Source organism: Oxyura jamaicensis, chromosome 1 (genome assembly GCF_011077185.1).
Source record: "Oxyura jamaicensis isolate SHBP4307 breed ruddy duck chromosome 1, BPBGC_Ojam_1.0, whole genome shotgun sequence".
In the NCBI taxonomy this organism is placed as follows: domain Eukaryota; kingdom Metazoa; phylum Chordata; class Aves; order Anseriformes; family Anatidae; genus Oxyura; species Oxyura jamaicensis.
The window spans coordinates 66,877,439-66,896,860 of record NC_048893.1 but is presented as its reverse complement, the minus strand read 5'-3'; the positions used below and the strand labels follow the sequence as shown (position 1 = coordinate 66,896,860).

The window sequence follows — 19,422 nt, the reverse complement described above, 5'->3', positions numbered from 1 at the left end:
ATTGTATGACAAAAATTATTGCATGAAAACATAAGTGAAAAATAACTCTGTGTAGTTTTGAATGTAACCTCTAAAGCTAGTTAGGGAAATGAAAACCATTTATTCAGATCTTGGTACATCTCACCTGTGCAGATTGAACTGACCATCAGTTTGACTTAACTAGGATTGTGAGCAAGTGAAAACTTAAAGATGAGACAGATTTTGGAAAGCCTCTTAAATAAAACAGAGAGCAAAAGTTCACTAATTTACTTTGGAATTTTCTGTTTTTTACATAATTGTATACAAAATGTATTTAGCTTTCTCTCTGGAAAAATGGCAAAACTAGAGACAACAGAACTGCTCTCTCTCTCTCTCTCTCCCCCTTTTTTTTTTCTTCTTTTCTCTAAAATCGATTTAACAGATTATGTTTGGTAATGGGAAGTTTAGATATTCCCACAATGTTAATAAACACTATATCCTTTAGAATATGTGATGGAGTGTCAAATTTAGTAAAGGAATTCCTTTTAGTAAAGGAATTTATAAAATAATGGAATAGAATTTAACAAAAAATACAGACTCTTCCAATTTAAAGATAGTGAGATACTACTTTTTCTATTTATAAACATGCTACATATCAGTATGATTATTTTTCTATTTTTGGTTATGATTTCTACTAGATTTTTTCCTAACACTGAAAAAATATAAAGCTAGCTCTATAACATGCCTTTTTCAACTGATAATGCTCTATCTGAAAAAAAAAAAAAGTATTCATTGCATTATAGCTTTGAATTGTTGCTGCTTGAATTTCTAGTGCAACCTGTGAAGTGACATGCTTTAATGTTCTTATTTCTATGTCTGGTCAAGTTATTAGAATGCCTTAACAGCTCTTCACAGTATATGTTATTGCAGTGAGATACTAAGTGAGCACTCTGAATCTAGCATTGTGATCCTTAAAAGCTTGCAGATGACAACTCTAAACAATGTCTATGACATGGGAAAGACAGATACATCACAGTACTTCATCTTTGTTTATTCTACATCTAAAAGTCTAATAGTTAGTCTCCATCCATTAAACAAAACCTTGGCTGTGTTTGCGGAACTGGTTACAGATTTTTGTCCCCAAACTGAAATGGGTCGTCTGCTCAAAAGCAGATGAATCTGACACATCGTACAACTCATGGCAAAAACACACCCAGGCTGTTCTGAGCAGGTATCCTTGCAGTCTGGAGCTCACTCTTTGCTTGGGCTTGCTGTGGCCTTATCCCACGGATGAGTCATGGAGAGTGTGCTTTCAGGTTGGAAATAGGAGAAGTTTCTTCTCAAAGAGCGGCTAGGCATTGCAATAGGTTGCCCATGGGGATTGTAGAATCACCGTCCCTAGTGGAGTGTTTAAGGAAAGGTTATATGTGGTTCTTAGGGACATGGTTTAGTGGGTGATATTGGTGGTAGGGGGACTGTTGGACCAGATGATCATGGAAGTCTTCCAACCTTAATGATTCTATGATTCTATAAGGAAGACAGGAGAGAATTTCCTGCTAGTTCCCAGCACAACCAATGCCCTGGAAGAATGAAAACAGAAAGCATAAAAAAGCATTTTTTCATTTCCCACCCCATCTCAGTTGAGGTTTCAAGGATAGGACTAGTCATCACAGGTTGCCTGCTGGCTCACAGAAAGGGGTTACATAGCTATGTTATTACTTTCTTACTAATTTGCAGTCTAAAAATTAATCTTTAGGAAGTGAAAGTTAAATCTTACACAAATGACTTAAATCTTACTCAATACAGTTGAATAGTCTGTTTTGGAAAAGTAATATGATATCAAACAAAGTGTGCTTATTATTAACAAAGTCATACAGTTCAAAAAAAATCCACAGGTCTAATAGATCACGGGCTGCAATGGTTTAAGGAAATTAAAAGGTTTTCTTCACATCTTACTGGCTGTTCCCAGATGTTCCCAAGCCAATGGGACAGCAATTAGAATTACAGGGAGAGACTCCAGGGACATGTTTATTCTCATACTAGAGTATGGACCCACTTTTGGTTACCCCGTCCCTTAAACTTCATTGACTAGATACTCATTAGCTCTAGCAGGGCAGATAACTCATGTATAGGTGAGTTAGGTAGAATATCTCCCTGATAAATGAAGCCATTTAAATATACTCACCTTTATGTTGGTATGGATCCAGGGGCTGGAAGGTGTTTTCAATTAAGATTGAAACTGCCATGTTTATGACAAAGGTCTTGGTTACTCTGAAGTCTGCTTCTTTTTAGACAGTTTTGCCTTTTTTTTTTTTTTTTTTTTTGGTGTGTGTGTCTGTGGGGGGGAATGTATGTGTGTGTGTGTAATAAATGCTGTAACTTAAAAGCAAAGAAACACACACATTTAGATCTGTCAGTATTTTGTAGGCAGCAATGATGAAAATATTTTTTTTCCATCTATCTTCACTAAATCCACAACTGCAGAAAACTAATGGTACACTAAATAATTTACCTGAGATCTAGTCAATTTAAGACAGAAGAAACTGCAGGGACACAATGGTCTCTGAACTCCTTGCTGACCTTCCTCTAAATGCTGTGTTAGAAAGTTAGACTGAAATGGAAGGGAAGCTGATAGTATGCTGTGTTCTGCCAAGAAACACAAAGCAAGCAAATTTAAAAAATGATTTTCAAAAAGTACCAATTTCATGTGTGAAGTAAATGTGATGACAACCAAAAGATGCTGAGACTTACAAAGAAGTGTAGCTTCCACTCTGACACAATAATGAAATAAATACATAAAAAAAAAAAAAAAAGATTTTAGATTTGATAGTTTATCAGAAATGCATTACGTTTCAAATGACAACCTCACAAGAAAGGATCCGTAATTGAAACCAGTTGTAGATATTCTTGGGTAATGGACAATGGATGATTTTTAATCACCTGATATCTAATTTCCAGCAGAGCTACGTGTAATTATGTAGGAACAATGTCAGCAATTATAAGCATTAGAATGAATTCATAACATTTCTGATGACAATATCTGTAGAGCAACACTATTGAATTGGCCCAAAGACGATAAGGTCAGGCTGTTTGCGTATGCTGAGCATGATGTGTCAGACAGTTATACATGTCACTCAGTTTGCTCTTACTACAGCAGAATATGTTATGATGAGAGTCATTCATAAATTAAATTTCTGTAGAATGAGAGCATCCATTTCAAAATGCAAAGTGATAATCATTATGTAGTAAGTAAAGCTACGAATAATAATTTCTGACTGAATAGCTAAAGCCTGTTTTATTCTGTAAGAAGAAGAAATACATAAAGTTTAATCAAATTCCTTGATCAAAAAAAAGAGATGAGATATAGTTGGTATGTCAAAATTTGTACTATTGAGTGAAGAGTGTGGTAAGGAAATAAATCTTCGTATACTTTTCTTTTTGTGGTAGGCAGTCAGATGTTCATAAAGTTTGGATGGGATCTCACCCATTCACTGGTTTGGCAAGAGGGTTGAAGCACCATAAAGATTAAAAACAAACAAACAAACAAACACAACACAATAACTCATTAAGCCTAGGGCAAAGGGGATGTGGAGGATATTTAAAAGATTGACTTTGGATGGTGGTTCTACTAGCCTTAATTTACAAGCACCTGGAGAATGCAACGGAAAATCAGCATGACATGTCAAGGCAGGACCACAATAGTGAGTAAAGCTCAGACTCAGAACAGCCTGAGGAGGTTGCCATAATTTGTCAGAGCCTTAATTATGCTGGATTTTTTTTTTCTAGTTTCTCAGATAGACCCAGATGGAAAAGATGTTTAAAAAACAGCGTGTTCCACTGTTTTCCTGAATTACGCGTTATTGCCTATTGGTGATAGAACACATTACCTTCTGTACATCTGGCATTAGTAAGAAGGGTTTTCAGGGTATTGTAGTATACTTTGGAGCAAACTCCATCAGGATGCATTTTAGATTGAATAATATTTTCAATATACTAAAAGGGAAATATTCTTCGTACTTGAGGATTCCGTGATAGTTAATGTTTGCAGAGGGCTTAGAAATTAGTTTTATGTTTATTGTTCAGATGATGAAGGTATTATTGTATTTTAGTTAGACAGAATCTTTTCACTACTAATAGAGTTCCTCCTGTTGTGTATGCTGCTTCTGCTAAACACGTTTACTTCCTGGTATACATAACAGCTGATAAATTGTCGTCATGTTATGGTTTATCCTTACATTGGATGTCTTCAGTTGGTTTCAAAGTAATTTGATGACTGAATGTCCTCCCTTCTCATCCACATTTTGATCCTACTCAGTTAGGATCATACTCAGTTTTTCAGTCTGAGGATGCAATCTTTTAGAAGACACCTTCATCACTAAAAAAAAAAAAATAATACGGACTATCCAGTCATGTAAAGATTTATGAAAATATTTCTGTATATTTGGACATTACTGTGTTGGGTCCAGCTGTGAGTCACATGGGAGAAGAGAGGATAAAGTCAATGCCCGGCCGGGAGTGCTAACATGGAATAAGCAAGATATCTTCAAATCTAGTCATATATCATCTCATAACCAATGACAAAATAAGCCAGATCATTAGGATGTGGTCCTGTTTTGACAGTGTTTCATAGTCTGTTGGAATTCACTTCAAATCTTGGATATCTAAGACACATAGGATGGTTTTGCTGCTATTTGGCCTTCATGAGTCTTCTCCTGGAGTATTGCACTTATTGTGAGCAGCCCATTAAGCAGACAACTGGAAAGAAGTGAGAAGAAAGCAACAAGACTGATCAAAGGGTTGGAAGTGTGATGTATTATATCTCTTTAGTCTCAAATGAGTGAAGTAAATCATGGAGATAGGAACATTGGCACTGAGTGTTTTTTACATATGATATTTTTGGAGTTTGCATAGAGTTCAGACATTTTGAGATGGATTTAAATGGCATAAAATACAATTAAGTAACTCATTTTAGGGAAAATTTGTGACAAATGTGTACTTCTCCATTTTAAAATCTTCCATTTTAAATGCAGAGTATATATTATACCTCAGGGTTGCAGCAGCTAATAGTACCAGGAAGAAAATAATAAAAAATAAAAAATGTCAATTCAAGTTGAAATAGGGATAGTAATTGAGAGACAGCATCTCAAATACAGGCAAAAGACACGTAGTTTTCTTCAATTGCCTTCAAATCATAGTAACTTAGAAATCTATGATCACCAGTTTTCACTTTGGTTTTCAAAAGCTGTTGCTTTTAGTCTAAAACTTAATTAAGTCTTGTACATATAGAAAGTGTTGGATTTGACTATTTAGATTATGCTTAGTTCTGCACTTAGTTGCAGGAATTAATTCAGTTAACTGCTTCTGATACAAAGATTTGGGACAAAATATACCCTTTGTATTCTTCTCTTTATTAGGGATTATTTCATCTTTTGCTTCAAAAATGCATTAAAAACCTCCACCATTAAGTAAAACAGCAGCCCAAAGCATGTTACTACAAGTTCTGTTCTTGAATTCAGAAAAACTGAGATGAAACATTGGGTAGAAATTCAGTCTTCCTTGCAGAAAGAGGTTGCTAAGACCACACTTCTAGGCAGTGGAAAACATAGGCTTTAATATATGAACTTTGCCATTTCTCAAGAAATATAACGGTTATAACTGTATCTGATTAAAATGAAAAACTGTAAAACAACAGTATACCATAAAGCATTTTCTGAGGAGACCCCAGGCAGCTATGAACCTTACAAACTGTTGTAGTAGAGGTATGTATTTCAGAGAATATAACACAAAATCTTGCATTTACTTACCTTAATCAGGTTACAACTTTCAATAAAAGAAAATTATTAGGTAGATTAAAACTACTATTCAGTGAGTTTTTAAATTATTCTCAGGTAAAATTAAATTAAGTAAAAAGATCGTGTTGATGTTTGAAGATACCAGCCCATAATAACATTGACCTTCACTTGTGTGAAGTACTTTTCCTAGTATGATAAAACATAAAGTATTCTCCTTTGCTGTTTCTGTTGTTAAATCAGATTTTCCTGCTTAGTAGCTTATGAAGCTTGGCAAATTTAGCAACAGTCTCATTATGTGCAATCATGTAATTTGTTTCATCATGTGAAAGCTACAAATACTTTTTTTTTTTTTTTTTTTTTTCCTGCTATTTGAAGCCATGACTGTTTGAATTACCTTATTTGAGTCACATTTTTAAACCCCTTATTCTGAAACTGTGGCCTAGGAATTGCCTATGGACTGAGAGATCTTGAGTTATCTGTAAATCATGCCAGGATGTAGGCTTCAAGGAGCCTTCAGGGTTGCAGCTCTATAGAATCCACTGCATTGCTTGAATCAATGCATTTGATAACTCCATTGCCATTTAACAAGGGTCTTACAGAACTGCATTAAAGTCTATTTCTGGAAGGCGTGTTGAGTCATAAGAACAAATAGTGAATCACTACCAAAACTATGCCACAAGAGTACTTGTCCTATTTAAAAAAAAAAAAAAAAAAAAAAAAAAGCAACATGTTTATAGAGTGCACTGGACAATATGAATAATTTAGCCTAGTTTCTGTTGTCAAAGGTAAAATAGGCTTGAAGTTCCATTGCATATTGCCACAGAATCTATGCAAGTGCCTTCATTAGCATGCAGTTCAAATCAAGAGTGCATGTGTTGTTGTTGTCAATGTTGTTTTTTAAACAAGTTTCCCAGTTGTTCCTACTTACTGCACTGTAATTCATGTAGCGGAGCAATCATACCTTGCACAATTAGGATTTGTTTCAGATGAAACAGATGATGCACTCTGGGACCATTCCAACCATTAATTGGTGTTGAGTCCATGGGACCAGGCTAGAGCTCCTCTGAAGAAACCCCACCAAAAACAAGTGTAGTGAAAACATGAGGTCCTTACTACCAGCTGCCTCACTCTGCAGATCTACTGATGTATGTGTTGTTTAATACAGAAGTTTTTAAAAGGATCATCAAAGCAGTGAAAAAATAATTTATTATTTTATATATATATATATTATTTTTTTTCAGTGAAACACAGCCAAATTTCCTGCATTTTCCATAGGAGATAAGAATTTCTGAATTATGATACACATTCATTCAATAGACTTATATTATCTCATAAGAACACATAATAAGGTATTTTTCCTGAATTATTATTAGGAGTCACTTGTATTGCTTAAAGTCTTCATTTTTTTTTTTTTTTTTTTTTTTTTTTTTCCTGCCAAGCCATCAAGTAAATGACTTTTTATCATTTTCTATTTAACACATATCATGTTATTACTTCACTGATTTGACTTGTGCATTTTCTATTTTGAATGTGACAGGAAGCTTCAATGTACTGGAATAGGGGAAAATTTCATTAAACAGGTCTATTTCAGTGTTGGTTTTATCTCATGAATTATAATATCATGTTGATGAGAAGTATGCTATTTCATTATTGTTGCTGCAGCAAACCAGAAATGTTTTGAGCTGCCAAGAAAAGGAAAATCTCTCATGTGTATACTACCAATAACCATCAGCACTGGAGACTTAAGCTCAAAGGGTTTCCTCACATAAATTTATGAACACTTTTGAAATTGCTTCAAAGTATATAAACATATATGTATTTGCACTGAATATGCTAATACTAAAATAAAGCTTCCTGATCTTCTTGGGTGGTCGGGCACTGGGTCAGGCTCCCCAGGGAAGCGGTCATAGCACTGAGACTGCTGGTATTCAAGAAGCATTTGGACAACACTGTCAGACGTAGGGTCTGGGTTTTGGGTGGTCCTGTGCAGAGCCAGGAATTGGACTCCATGATCCAATTGTGGGTCCCTTCCAATTCAGGATATTCCATGATTCTATGATTCTTTAGGGTGATATGGTTGTGAGACAAGTTCTGGACCTTAACTAAAGTCTGTTATAATCTTATGGTTTGCCTTCCATAGCAGAACTTTGCAAACAGGTCCAGGGTCCTGGCTATTGCTTCTGTAGAGACTCTATCATGTGAATTTAGTCCTCGTGGAGAGAAAAAGAACTCTAATTTCTTACTCTTTGAGGTTTAGTTTATAAGGAAAAGTGAAAACACAACACATTGCACTTCTTGTTGCATATGAATCATTCATTATTGAATACTACTATGTCTAAGAGTAGCAGCAGCATCTAACATGAGATTAAAAATATACATATTTTAAAATCTTTTGCTCTTGATTTGAATATTATTGTCAGAGAGTTGGTTTATAAAATGGTGTCAATGGTTATTCTTTAAAATATATATATATATATATTTTTAGTGGCCTTAAACTTCCAGACCCCGGGAGTACAAATGGAATTGCAAAATGGAAAATTCCTAGACAATGGTGGTTGTGGCTATATTCTGAAACCAGAATTCCTGAGAAATCGCAGTTCAACATTTAATCCATACAATGTAGGAAGATACAGTAAGCCAATGTCTCTGTCAATACGGGTAAGCTTAGTTAATTTTTAATTTGTTTGATAAAAAGTGAAAACAAACTAATGTTATGTATTTTAGACCTATCTATTATCCATTATTGGTTTCTTATTGTATCCTCACTCCTGTCTGTTGGAAAGTTTAATGTTATTTTTAACAACATATCACTCATATAGTACCAATTGCCAATTGGATGTTTTCCTATCTGTAATTCGCTTATGTTTACAAAAAGTGTCTAGGTATTCAGAGGTTATAAGAGCTTGTAAAAACACATGATTTCCATAGTGTTGTGTACATTGCATTGTGTCATAAGTGTAGTTGACATAAGAACATCACTTAGGATTGTGGGGAATGAACTCTGAAAGCCTTCAGAAATCAGCTCTACATGGTATTATTTTCTTTAAGTATGAGTAATACTATGTATACTACAGTAATGCTACTTAATGAATGCAAATGTTTAAATATATGCTAGGAATCTTTATGTTTCATTTAAGTTTAGATATCTTCCTATGCATATATAAAAGACTATTTTTCATATTAAAATCATATAAATAATTGTAAAAAAGAAAAAGGATCAATAAACCTTTGAATTACTTCTATTTCTCCCAAATTAAAACCTGATTTAATTATTAAAAATATTAGAAATTGATGTTATTTAAAATAATGGATTATAAAAACCCCCTTATTTTGCAGTCAAGTAGATGTTTTATAATTATTTGCTAGTTGGAAAACTACCTTTTCCCAATGAAAAAAATGCTGTTTCTGATTATGCAGTATACCACTTGCATAAATTGTATTTAATTAGCATAAAATTAGTGTATAATTGATATTTCTTTCAGAGAAATAAATAGTGGAGATAAAACATTAGCTAATAACAATTATAAAATGCTTACTTAATGTGTGCACCTAATCAAGAACATTTTAGTGTCCTAACAGTAAGCATACCAATTATGAATAGACATAACTGGATGATTTCAAGCACCCATGCATATACATCCATTACTTTAGCCCTTATTTGTATAAAGCTGGAGTTAATTAAAATGAAAAAAAATCCCTGACTGTAATCCAGGAGACATGCAAAATCATTGACAATGGGAAGGAAATTTCTGAGTATGGAAGAAGTGGGCACAGAAAAAGACAGCTATTTAGACTGATGGCATAGACTGGGAAGACAGGGTGGATAGTGAAGGATGAAGAGCAGCAGTTGCATCCCACCAGCTCTGGGACTTGGGGCTCAGAGAACCCTACTCATAGAGTGAGCTGAAAAAAACAGGAAATGATTGAAGACAACAACAACAACAACCAAATCAGGAGCGGGGGTCAAAGGAAAAACAGTTTCTGCTAAAGATGGTGAACTTGATGAATGGAGAAATTTATATTTAGAGGTCAAAGATATAAAAATATGGGGGTTAAAGTTTCTCAGGCTGACTAGCTGAATTTAGAGAACATGAATGAAGACAAAAATCACACAGGGCTTGATTTTACTTGATTCAATACCATTCTTACCTGATGTGCTGCAGTTCCCATCACAAAGATTATATATAGCCTTTGAAGAAGAAATACGAATATGCAAGGTATTTTAAATGGAGATTTCTAAGCATACAATATTATTTTTCTACTCTCTCTGTATGTCTGTTTCACCTTGGGCCTCACAAATGGGTTGTATCTATGGATTTGGATCACACATGGCTGAAAACAGCATTCTCTTTGCATCCTCTCAGAGGCTTAGGCTGGGTCTAGCAAAGGGGTAAAAGCGTGAAGTAGAACTTGTCCAGTACAGCTGGATTTTACTGATGACATTCAGGACATGTCAAAGGACTTCCCCGGGTTCTAAGTGGGCTGTTTGTCTGTGCTTTCATCTTGAAAAGCTTTCTACTGAGGGTAATAGATATTTTCCAGGAAGTAAGGGGCCAGCACCTGGGTTTGCTAAGCCACTGCTCCTCAGTGTTTCAGGCTAGAACTTTTCTTGGACCAAAATGTTACAGAAAGTACCTAAGAAAAAGGTGGAGTTTGTGGTTTTTGACTTTTTGGTGGATGACAGGGGGATAAGAATCTGTATGCTGAACTTTGATGTTTAGTCCTGAGATCTGTGATCAAAGCATCACATCTCTCACCTAGGCCTGCGGATTTATGTATCTCTCTTGATACATTTCAACATTGATTTCTAACAAGCAGACACTGTACAGATTGTTATTCTCTCCTAGGTGTCCTGAAATACAGATATAGGGCAGACAAAGTTGTGTCTTTCATAAGTCCTTTCTTAGGCTGGGTGCCAGATTACAGGGCACTCTGAGGCAAAATTTCCAGGTAACTAACTAAATTAAAGAGAATAACAACAGGGAGCCTGCTAAAGGCTGAGCTTTTACATGTTCCTGTGAGAGAACAGGAGAACAGGAACATAGGTGAGGAACACTGCTACATACCCTGCAACACTGCTGATGTCACTCTGAGTGTTAGTGCTAGTCCAGTAGAGATGCATCTTTAACAGAAATTCATGAGCTTGATCTCAGATATTGCAAAAAATCACCACTCCTCTTTTTTTTTTTTTTTTTTTTTTTTGGTATGGTAACTAAATATCACCTTTACAGGCAGCATTGAGTGAAAAAGCTGAAAATTATGTAAAACACAGTGATATCAAATTAGCCAAGAATTAAATTAAATAGGAAGTGTCATATTCTTAATTTCATTGTGTTTAATGTGTATTTTTGTAACAGTTTCCTTATGCCTGATATATGCTTCTTATAGTAGTTTCTTATGGAACAGTTTTTGCTACGATGGCTACTATATGGCTATAATGTAAAGTTAATTCTTACAGTTATTTCAATACATTACAACTTTAATTTTCCAGCTCATCAGTGGTCATCAGTTACCACCCAGTAACCTGTCGAAGACTAACAAAGCTGACCCTTTAGTGCAGATAGAAATTTATGGTGTGCCAGAAGATCAAGTAAAAAGAAAATCTAGTGTCATAAAAAGCAATGGTGAGCATCAGTCTGTCTCTTAATTGTGAACAAAGGACAATAATATTTTATATGGAATGACCATTTTTTCTTCCCAAGAAGCTGTTATGTTCTTACGGAGTCTGCAATTATTTCTCTCTAGATGAGGATCTTCTGGCACAAAATCTCTAGCAGAAGTTCAAAGCTATGTGCCAGTTTTGTTGAACAGTAAGTTAAAGAAGCATAAGCTCTTTATTAGTAGCACTCTCCTGAAGGAAGATAGAATATGCACTGTGTTTACTCACTGTTGCAGGTTGGTCCCAGTAGGCAGCTAAGCAACACGTTTGCTGTCCCACCTTACACTCTCTCCACCCACAGCGGGATGTGGGAGAGAATTGGAAAGGTAAAACTAGTGGGCTTAGAGAGATAGTTTAACAGGTAAAGCAAAGCTCTGCATGTAAGCAAAGCAAAACAAGAAATTTGTTCAGTCCTTCCCATTGACAGGCAGATGTTCAGACATTTCCAGGAGTGCAGGTCTTCATTGTGCATATTAGTTACTTGTGAAGACAAATGCCATAAATTCGAATGACCTTCCTCCTTCTTTCTGCTAGCTTTTATTGCTGAGCACATCATCATATGCTATGGGATATCCCTTTGGTTGCTTGGGGTCAGCTGTCCTGCCCATGCCCCTTCCCAGCCTCTTTTGCACCCTCAGCCTACTTGCTGGCAGGGCAGTGCGACAAACAGAAAAGTCCTTGACTGTGTAAGCACTACTCAGCAACAACTGAAGCATCAGTGTGTCATCAACCTTTTTGGTCACAGATCCAAAACATATCACCATAAGAGCTGCTATGAAGAAAATTAAATCTCTCTGAACCCAAACCTTTACCGTGGTACATGTAAGAGAATTTTTATGAAGAATTGTCTGCAGTTTCATCATTTAGCTTATATGAGGTTTCTAGTAGGGCTACTCCCTTAACTGCTTAACAGGTGAAGTGTGCAATCTTGGCATTTGTCTTCAATCATTCCCTTAACTTTATCATACAGATCTTCTTGAAGTCTGAGCCTAAAGGTTCTCTGTGATTTTCCTTCTTCTGTGTCTCTCTCTCCTATTTTTCCTTTCTTCTTTCTGTAAACTGTCACCATTTTAGATTGGTCCCTAAATACCTTCTCTCTCTGTATGAACACTGTTCAAGGCAAAGTGTCCCTCTCCTTCTCCACATTGCCTTTTGTATTTTGTTTTTAGTCATGTGATCACTTTTCTACCTTAATTCATTCAGCTCCTGCCTCATTTCCAATGCTGTAAAAAGAGAAACTAGCAAAAACATGAAACTGGTGTGGCTATTTGAAAGTTTAAGTTGAGCAGAGATTCTGAACCTGAGTATCACTGTCCTATTTTGCTCTCTTTAAAGAGGCAGTGGCAACCTTCTCAGCCTTTTAATTTACACTGTTATGTAGCTAATAAATGATAAATACCTAGAAGGGGATGGCATGTGTGCTGTAGGCAAGTCCCAAGCTGTTTGTGTTTGCTTCATTCTAAGTACTTCCTTCTGATCGATATCACTTCAGTCAGTGGGAATCTCATCATTTATTTAAATGGGCACAGAAATCTGGGGAAAAATAAAGCATTTTACCAGTTCAGAATACTGATAGCAGATACAACTCAGCTATGAAATGGAGTAAATGAAATGGCATTTTGATACTGTGTATCTTCTCTTTTCATTAGCTTTGAGTCCTAGATGGGATGAAACTTTCTCTTTTACTGTCCAAGTTCCAGAACTGGCTTTGATACGCTTCTGTGTGGAAGATGAGATATCTCTGGTTGCAAATGAATTCCTTGGCCAATACACTTTACCACTGCTGAGCCTGAGTAAAGGTAATATTTTATGAAGTGAGCCACCAATAATAGCTCAAAATAATCTACAAGAATCCAGGCTTTTATCCTTACTGTAGTATTGATGGAGCACAGCATTATGTTTATTTCCTACAGGAGAATTTTATAACCATAGGTTAAAAGTTGCACTCTATATTTTTAAGTCATCATAGTCTCTGAATGCAAACCCACACTACAGAAATCAAAAGACTATTCATGACTGTTAATAATTCCTACTGGAGTATTCCATTCTCAATAGAAACTGCTCAGACAGTATTTTAACTCATTCTGATAGAAAACAGGAAGAGCAGTAAGTCAGAACCTCCATAAAATCAACAGTTAGGCTCCAAATCCAAAGAAGCTAAATTAAAATGAAACTTTAAAAACAAAAACAAACAAAAAAACAACACAAAACAAAAACAAACAAACAACAATAACAAAAAAACACAACCACAAACCCCTCAGGTTACCTGCAATTTTCAGAGAGCAGGAGAATTTAAATTAAGCTAAGTAAGTATGATATTTTTCTTGGTAGTGTTTCTTCTGTTGTACCAGTGTGGTTCCTGGAGTCTTATGTGATGGGTAGGCTGCACATGAAGAGCAAGCACAGAAGTCAGTAGGCTAAGGAGAAAGGCTTATGTAAAATGGCTGTTACTACACTGGATTTCCAAAGGTATTTCTGAATGAAACAAACAGAATCAGCTTTTATTATTGAATGTAGACATGAAGGCAAAAACTGGAGCTGGCAGCGAGCACTGTGGCTTTTTTTATTAAGCTTAGCGGGATTTTTAATGGCTATTTCTCTCCAGGTTCTATAGTCATAAAGCTGCTTCTGATTCTTAGTTGAGGTTTAGGAGTTACACAAGAACAAAGACATTACCTTAAAGAACACTTGCCTTTCTCCAGCATAAATCTTTACACTGATTACTTTCTACTTTAATTAGGGTATTTCAGAAAAATGAGGAAAATTTACTCAATTTTTGAGACAAATTTGAATGGCAGATGCTAAAGCTTACATATTGTAAAATAATCTTTATTTATTTATTTATTTATTTATTTATTGTGGAATTATTCATTGTGTCTCTCATATGTCTCTATGGTTTAATTTGGGTCATAAATGGGAATTTAAATTTTGGAAAAGTAAGAGCATGTAGATTCTACACAAAAGATTTTGAGTGGAGTAATTAATATTAGGAAATCGCCCTAGGCCTTACCTACTGCAATGTAAAAATTGTAAGATGCCATCAGGATGCCCATAGGCATAAATAAAACACTGCTAAGTGATGAGCCGACAGGTAATTAAAAAATTTTTAAAAATATTATGATGCTTAACATTGAACCCTCTGTATTCCAGATCTGGAACCATGGCTTTGCTTTAGGTACTTTAGCTCCCTAAATAGTGAAAGGGGAAAATAACGTCTTACAAGGGGATTCAAAACAGTCTACAGTTCTTAGGAAACAACTATCTAAACTATAAGTAGTGAGTTATGAATAAATTTTGCTCCTCTGCATAGCTCTGGTGCTTCTTGCTGCACTAGAGGAATGTCCCCTCCTTCCCTAGGATTCATATCCCTGAGGTGCCCCCTGAGGGCAAGTTGCTTCTAAAAGCCGAGCAGTGCTTACATCTTACATGAGACAAATTCAATTGTCTCATGTCCCATGCTAGCTACCACTTGATCAGTTAACAGTTAATTATTTCATATGAATTGGAACAATTTCAATTTAAAAAATATATATATATATCCATCTCTCAGGAGTCTTGGTAGTATATTCTGTAGCTAGGGACTATGAACACAGTCCTTGGAAATGAGTCTTAGTCCATTAAGTGCGTTTCTTCACAGCAAATATAAAAAGTCTTCTGCATAGTAAGTGGATGCTCTAAAGACTGATCACAAATGCATGTTGCCTGGGCTCAGCTTTAATATTGCTGCCCAGAAGCTGAACCATAGGTGCAAAGTGAACTTTCATGTTGAATAAAAGAATCCAGAAAATCCAAAACCAAATGAGGGTCCCAAAGATTGCATGCACATCCAGAAACACCTAAAGAAGGACTGTGAGGACTACAGTGCTGAACATGGATTATTAATCATAACAGATACCTAAATAACTCAAGTTATATTTACATAGATAAAATAGAGTATTTTTTATCACAACTGACATTATTATTATGAAATAATGCAGACATTACATTTTTATGAACCAATATAAGGATTTGTGTTTGGGGGAGAGGAATTTTTTGTTTTCAGAGGAGGTAAGTTGCAAGTTAAGAACAATAGCTTCTTCAAATGCTTCTGCTCACCAGATGAACATACAGTTTATTTTAAAGAGTTATTTTGAGGTTCATTAATTATGCTGCACTTGCATGGTAGATCATAGAACAGCCCATATTTTCATTTATGGTTAATACACTAACATAGTGTCATTATATTTACAGGTTACCGTAACATTCCCCTGTTTTCCAAAAATGGTGGAAAACTTGAACCTGCATCACTGTTTGTTTATGTCTGGTACTACTAATGATGCTCCGCATTAGTTGTCATTCTGGTGGATCACACCCTGCTCAATAAAGCAACATCACTAGGCTTGCAACAACCCAGTAGTCTGATTTCCAGAGTGGCATGTTCTCAGTGTTCTCACTTTATTAAGCTAACGGGACTTCTTGTGTGAGTAAATGGTATCCTGAATAAGTAATAGATACTGAAGTAAGCCCCACCATTATTTAGAAGTAATTCATAGAGACTGAACTTTTTTTGGATATTTTGTTGAATTCAATTAATAATTTCATTTTCATCTAATTACAACATTTTGATTAATTACTGAGAATAATAGTTTAATATTTATAATCTTATGCTACAAAATTACGAGCATGTTACACAGAATTTTTTATTTGTATTGAACAAAAACTTTTACCATTGTACAATCATCTTTCTGGGGAAACAATACATAGAATGTAAAGTCCCGTTAAGTTTATAATAATGGCAGTTTCTGATTGGGCTATACATCCTTAACGTCCATGGTAATTTTGCTATCTGGAAAAACAGTTCTGAGAAAAAGTAGTTCTTAAAATGATAAAAACTTAGATGCTAATATTTGTACCTTTTCTCAGCCTGATCTTGAACCTCCTGCTGCTAAAAAAAGACAAATAATTCACAGGCTGATTTGTAAAGGGCCTATGTTCCTTGTAGCAGCAGGGAGCTCAGGATACATCTTACTGCAAACTCAGCAAGTAGGAATCACCATGTTTTCAGGTGGATTAGAAGAAGAAATTTAGGGAAGGCAAGGACTGATTGTGTCATTTAAGGTCTCTGAGGGCAACATTTTGTCTGACAGAGCTATCACTGTAGATCTTGCCCATAAGACATAATTTTTCCACCTTCCTTACAAAACTGAAGTATTATTGAGCTTCCACAGGACTGTATCTACCCAACTCATTGCAGATTTGTTGCTGTTTTTTTTTTTTTTTTTTTTTTTTTTCCCCCAATGGTTATTTTATTGATAGATTTCTGTCTTTAATACCAACAGTACTGCTTATGTTTGCAGACTGTTCTTATAATATTCTATTTTTAATGCTACATTTTTATTGCCATTTTAATGGTATCTTATTTAATGTTGCTCTAAGATGAAAAATCACGGTATGCTGTAAACAATTATTAGAAAATGTCACAGGAAATAACACTTAAAAAATTGCATTAGAGTTATAATGAGGAAATCGAGACAGTAGACTAAGAATCTAAAATCAATATTGAACTGTAAGGTCAGGTAATTTGATAACACTGTAAACTGAGCACAATGTGTTTTCCATTCCTGAGTGACAAGTCACTTGATTCTTTACTCAGGAAAGACTATAATCTAAAAAATTAGACTTACTGATTTTTGTAGTGATCATATCTGTATGCTAGCCAATGTCTCTTTCATGTGATAAATATTTTATAGCTTTTTTCAGCTCTGAAGAATCCTAATAATAATAATATTCAGAGTTCCCTTCAATTCCCCTTACTGAGGAGGAGTTTAATTTCACAAGGCAATCTGTGGTATATATTCTCAGGCACAAACTGACCAAGTGACATAGTCAATTTGTGTGATGCTGAGAAATACTCCAGCTTATTTAGATTCCTAAACAGCACTCCTAGTCCCACTTCAGGAGCTTTATACAACATTACCTTCTGAAGTCTGATTTGTGAGTGTCATTTGGGAGAAGAAGGCAATTATCTTCAGCTTCTGGCATTATTATCCCTCTGTTGACCACTTTTCTACCTGGTAGAACAAATGTCAGACCTACTCAGTATCTGGTAACTTAAAATTTTACAGCAGATCAGATCACAAATCAAGGTGTCTCTTGTGCCTTAAAAATGTGCTCTTGCTTCTGGAAAGGTTTATATATGTGCTCAACTCTGTGCGTGTGTGTGTAAGAGGCTGGCAGTAATGGACAGTTCATTAGGGTTGCTCACATGCTAAATGTTTAAAGATGTGCTTAAGTGCTTCCTTGTGTTAGGTACAAATGCTTTGAAGAAAAGAGCCCATAATTAGCCCCAGTGAACTCAAAGGTAGCGCTTACACTCATTGGTTATACGTATATATAGCCCTAAAGTCAATACATGCATTGACCTGACTCCTTTATACAGCATAAGAGTGCAATGGGGTAAGACGAGTGAGCAAAGACTCTTTATAGAATGATCTTAAATAAATACAACACTGAAAGATCATATTCAATGCTTTATTTATTTGTGATTAACCCCTCCCTCCTCCTTTCTTCCCAAAATTGACCAGTTGTATCTGCTTCTCCGATATCAGAATAAAAGAAATGTTGGAAGTACCTTATTGACAAATTAATGTCCTGGATATAAAGTTGCATTATATAAACACTTAAAAGCACACCAACATATACTGCACATAATGTCTAAAGTACCAAGTTGCTAATTCTTTATTATTATTATTACTGTTTGTTATTAAATGTATGGATTTTGTAATATTTAATATGAAATCTGCTAGACTTATGAAATGTATTTGCACCCAGGAAACCATCCCATGAATCTCTCTGGTAAATTGTCATATGCAGTGGGTCACAGAGGTCAATGATAAATTGCACCATTATCAGCATTGTTTCAATACACTTAGTGGAATTAGCAGGCAAAGAACTATGCTCTGACCCATGCTTGATGTGTACTAAATTCAGAAGTTTTAGTGTACTATTTCATACGAACAAAACTAAAATCTTTATTGCTGTCATAAGAATACCTGCATGCAGCAACAAGTTGCTTGCTACAGCATGTGATCTCTTAAACTCACACAAGAAGGAATCTGTTGTAAGAAGAAGATAGCAATTTTAAGACAATAGCCTTATGATTATAAATGTTAAGATCAGCAGATGATGCATATTCTCAAGGGCAACTGAGAGAAAATGTACTATGGAGAATGGAATAAAGAAACATTAGTGGATAAATAATTGAATTGTCTTAGACAACATTTAAATTACACTGTTTCCCAGTGGATACCATTTTTCTTCATTTAACTGGACACTACTGAGTTGAATGTTAACAGCTCCCACAAATGTTCCTTTGCTTTTCACAACAAGCTTCAGTATACGGCTTTTGAGCTCCATGACTTTGTTGTACACAACCTGAAATAATATAAAGGTTAACAGAAAAAAACGTGAATCTGTGAATCTATTTGTCAGACAATACACTTAGAACAGTACAGCATTCTGGATGATGATGATAACTTTCCAATAATTACTTTAAACTGCCCTCTAGAATTATCAACTACTATCCGTGAGCCAAATTCAAGTTAGTGAATATATCTCAGAAATACATTTGACCTTTTATAGTTTATATAAAGGAGATTCTGCCAGCTTAGGCTTGTTTAAGCTGATTACCAAGTATTCGTAAATAAATTTGAAACTCGTGTTGCAATGCTGGAGAAAAAAATAGGTACACATAATTTTCCATGTGAAAATTGAAACTCTAACTTGAGCAGAGTTTTGAACTCAAATGTGAAGATATATCAGATACTCCATGAAGATCAGCAGGGAAAGATAACACTGTTGATTTTTGAGAGGAGAGATTCAGATAAAGGGTACTTATCACGGACAGTGGTATGAAACCATAAGATAGGTAATTATGCAAAAGTGTAGCTTATTATAATTTTTAAATATCTTCCCATAGCAAATGCTTTGAAAAATGGTGTTACTCTTCTAAAAAAATAATAAAAAGAACAAACA

At 35.1% G+C, this 19,422-nt stretch overlaps 2 protein-coding genes across 5 annotated transcripts in view; one reads left to right on the top strand and one right to left on the bottom strand.

Moving 5' to 3' along the window:
- PLCZ1 (phospholipase C zeta 1) overlaps positions 1-15,761 on the top strand; it is a 49,013-nt gene extending 33,252 nt beyond the window's left edge. Inside the window, exons 10-13 of the mRNA XM_035310160.1 lie at positions 8,236-8,408; positions 11,242-11,374; positions 13,059-13,208; positions 15,640-15,761. Of these exons, the coding sequence (XP_035166051.1) occupies positions 8,236-8,408; positions 11,242-11,374; positions 13,059-13,208; positions 15,640-15,722 (539 nt within the window). The 3' untranslated portion in view covers positions 15,723-15,761. The remainder of the gene's footprint in view (positions 1-8,235; positions 8,409-11,241; positions 11,375-13,058; positions 13,209-15,639) is intronic.
- Positions 13,829-19,422, bottom strand: part of PIK3C2G (phosphatidylinositol-4-phosphate 3-kinase catalytic subunit type 2 gamma) — a 202,604-nt gene continuing 197,010 nt past the window's right edge. For 3 of the 4 annotated variants that reach the window (XM_035310106.1, XM_035310126.1, XM_035310116.1), the window contains one exon: positions 16,683-18,822. In XM_035310106.1, the coding sequence (XP_035165997.1) occupies positions 18,670-18,822 (153 nt within the window). In that variant the 3' untranslated portion in view covers positions 16,683-18,669. Of the gene's footprint in view, positions 13,885-16,682; positions 18,823-19,422 lie in introns of those variants that run through there. The other variant, XR_004746201.1, reaches the window with a different exon arrangement.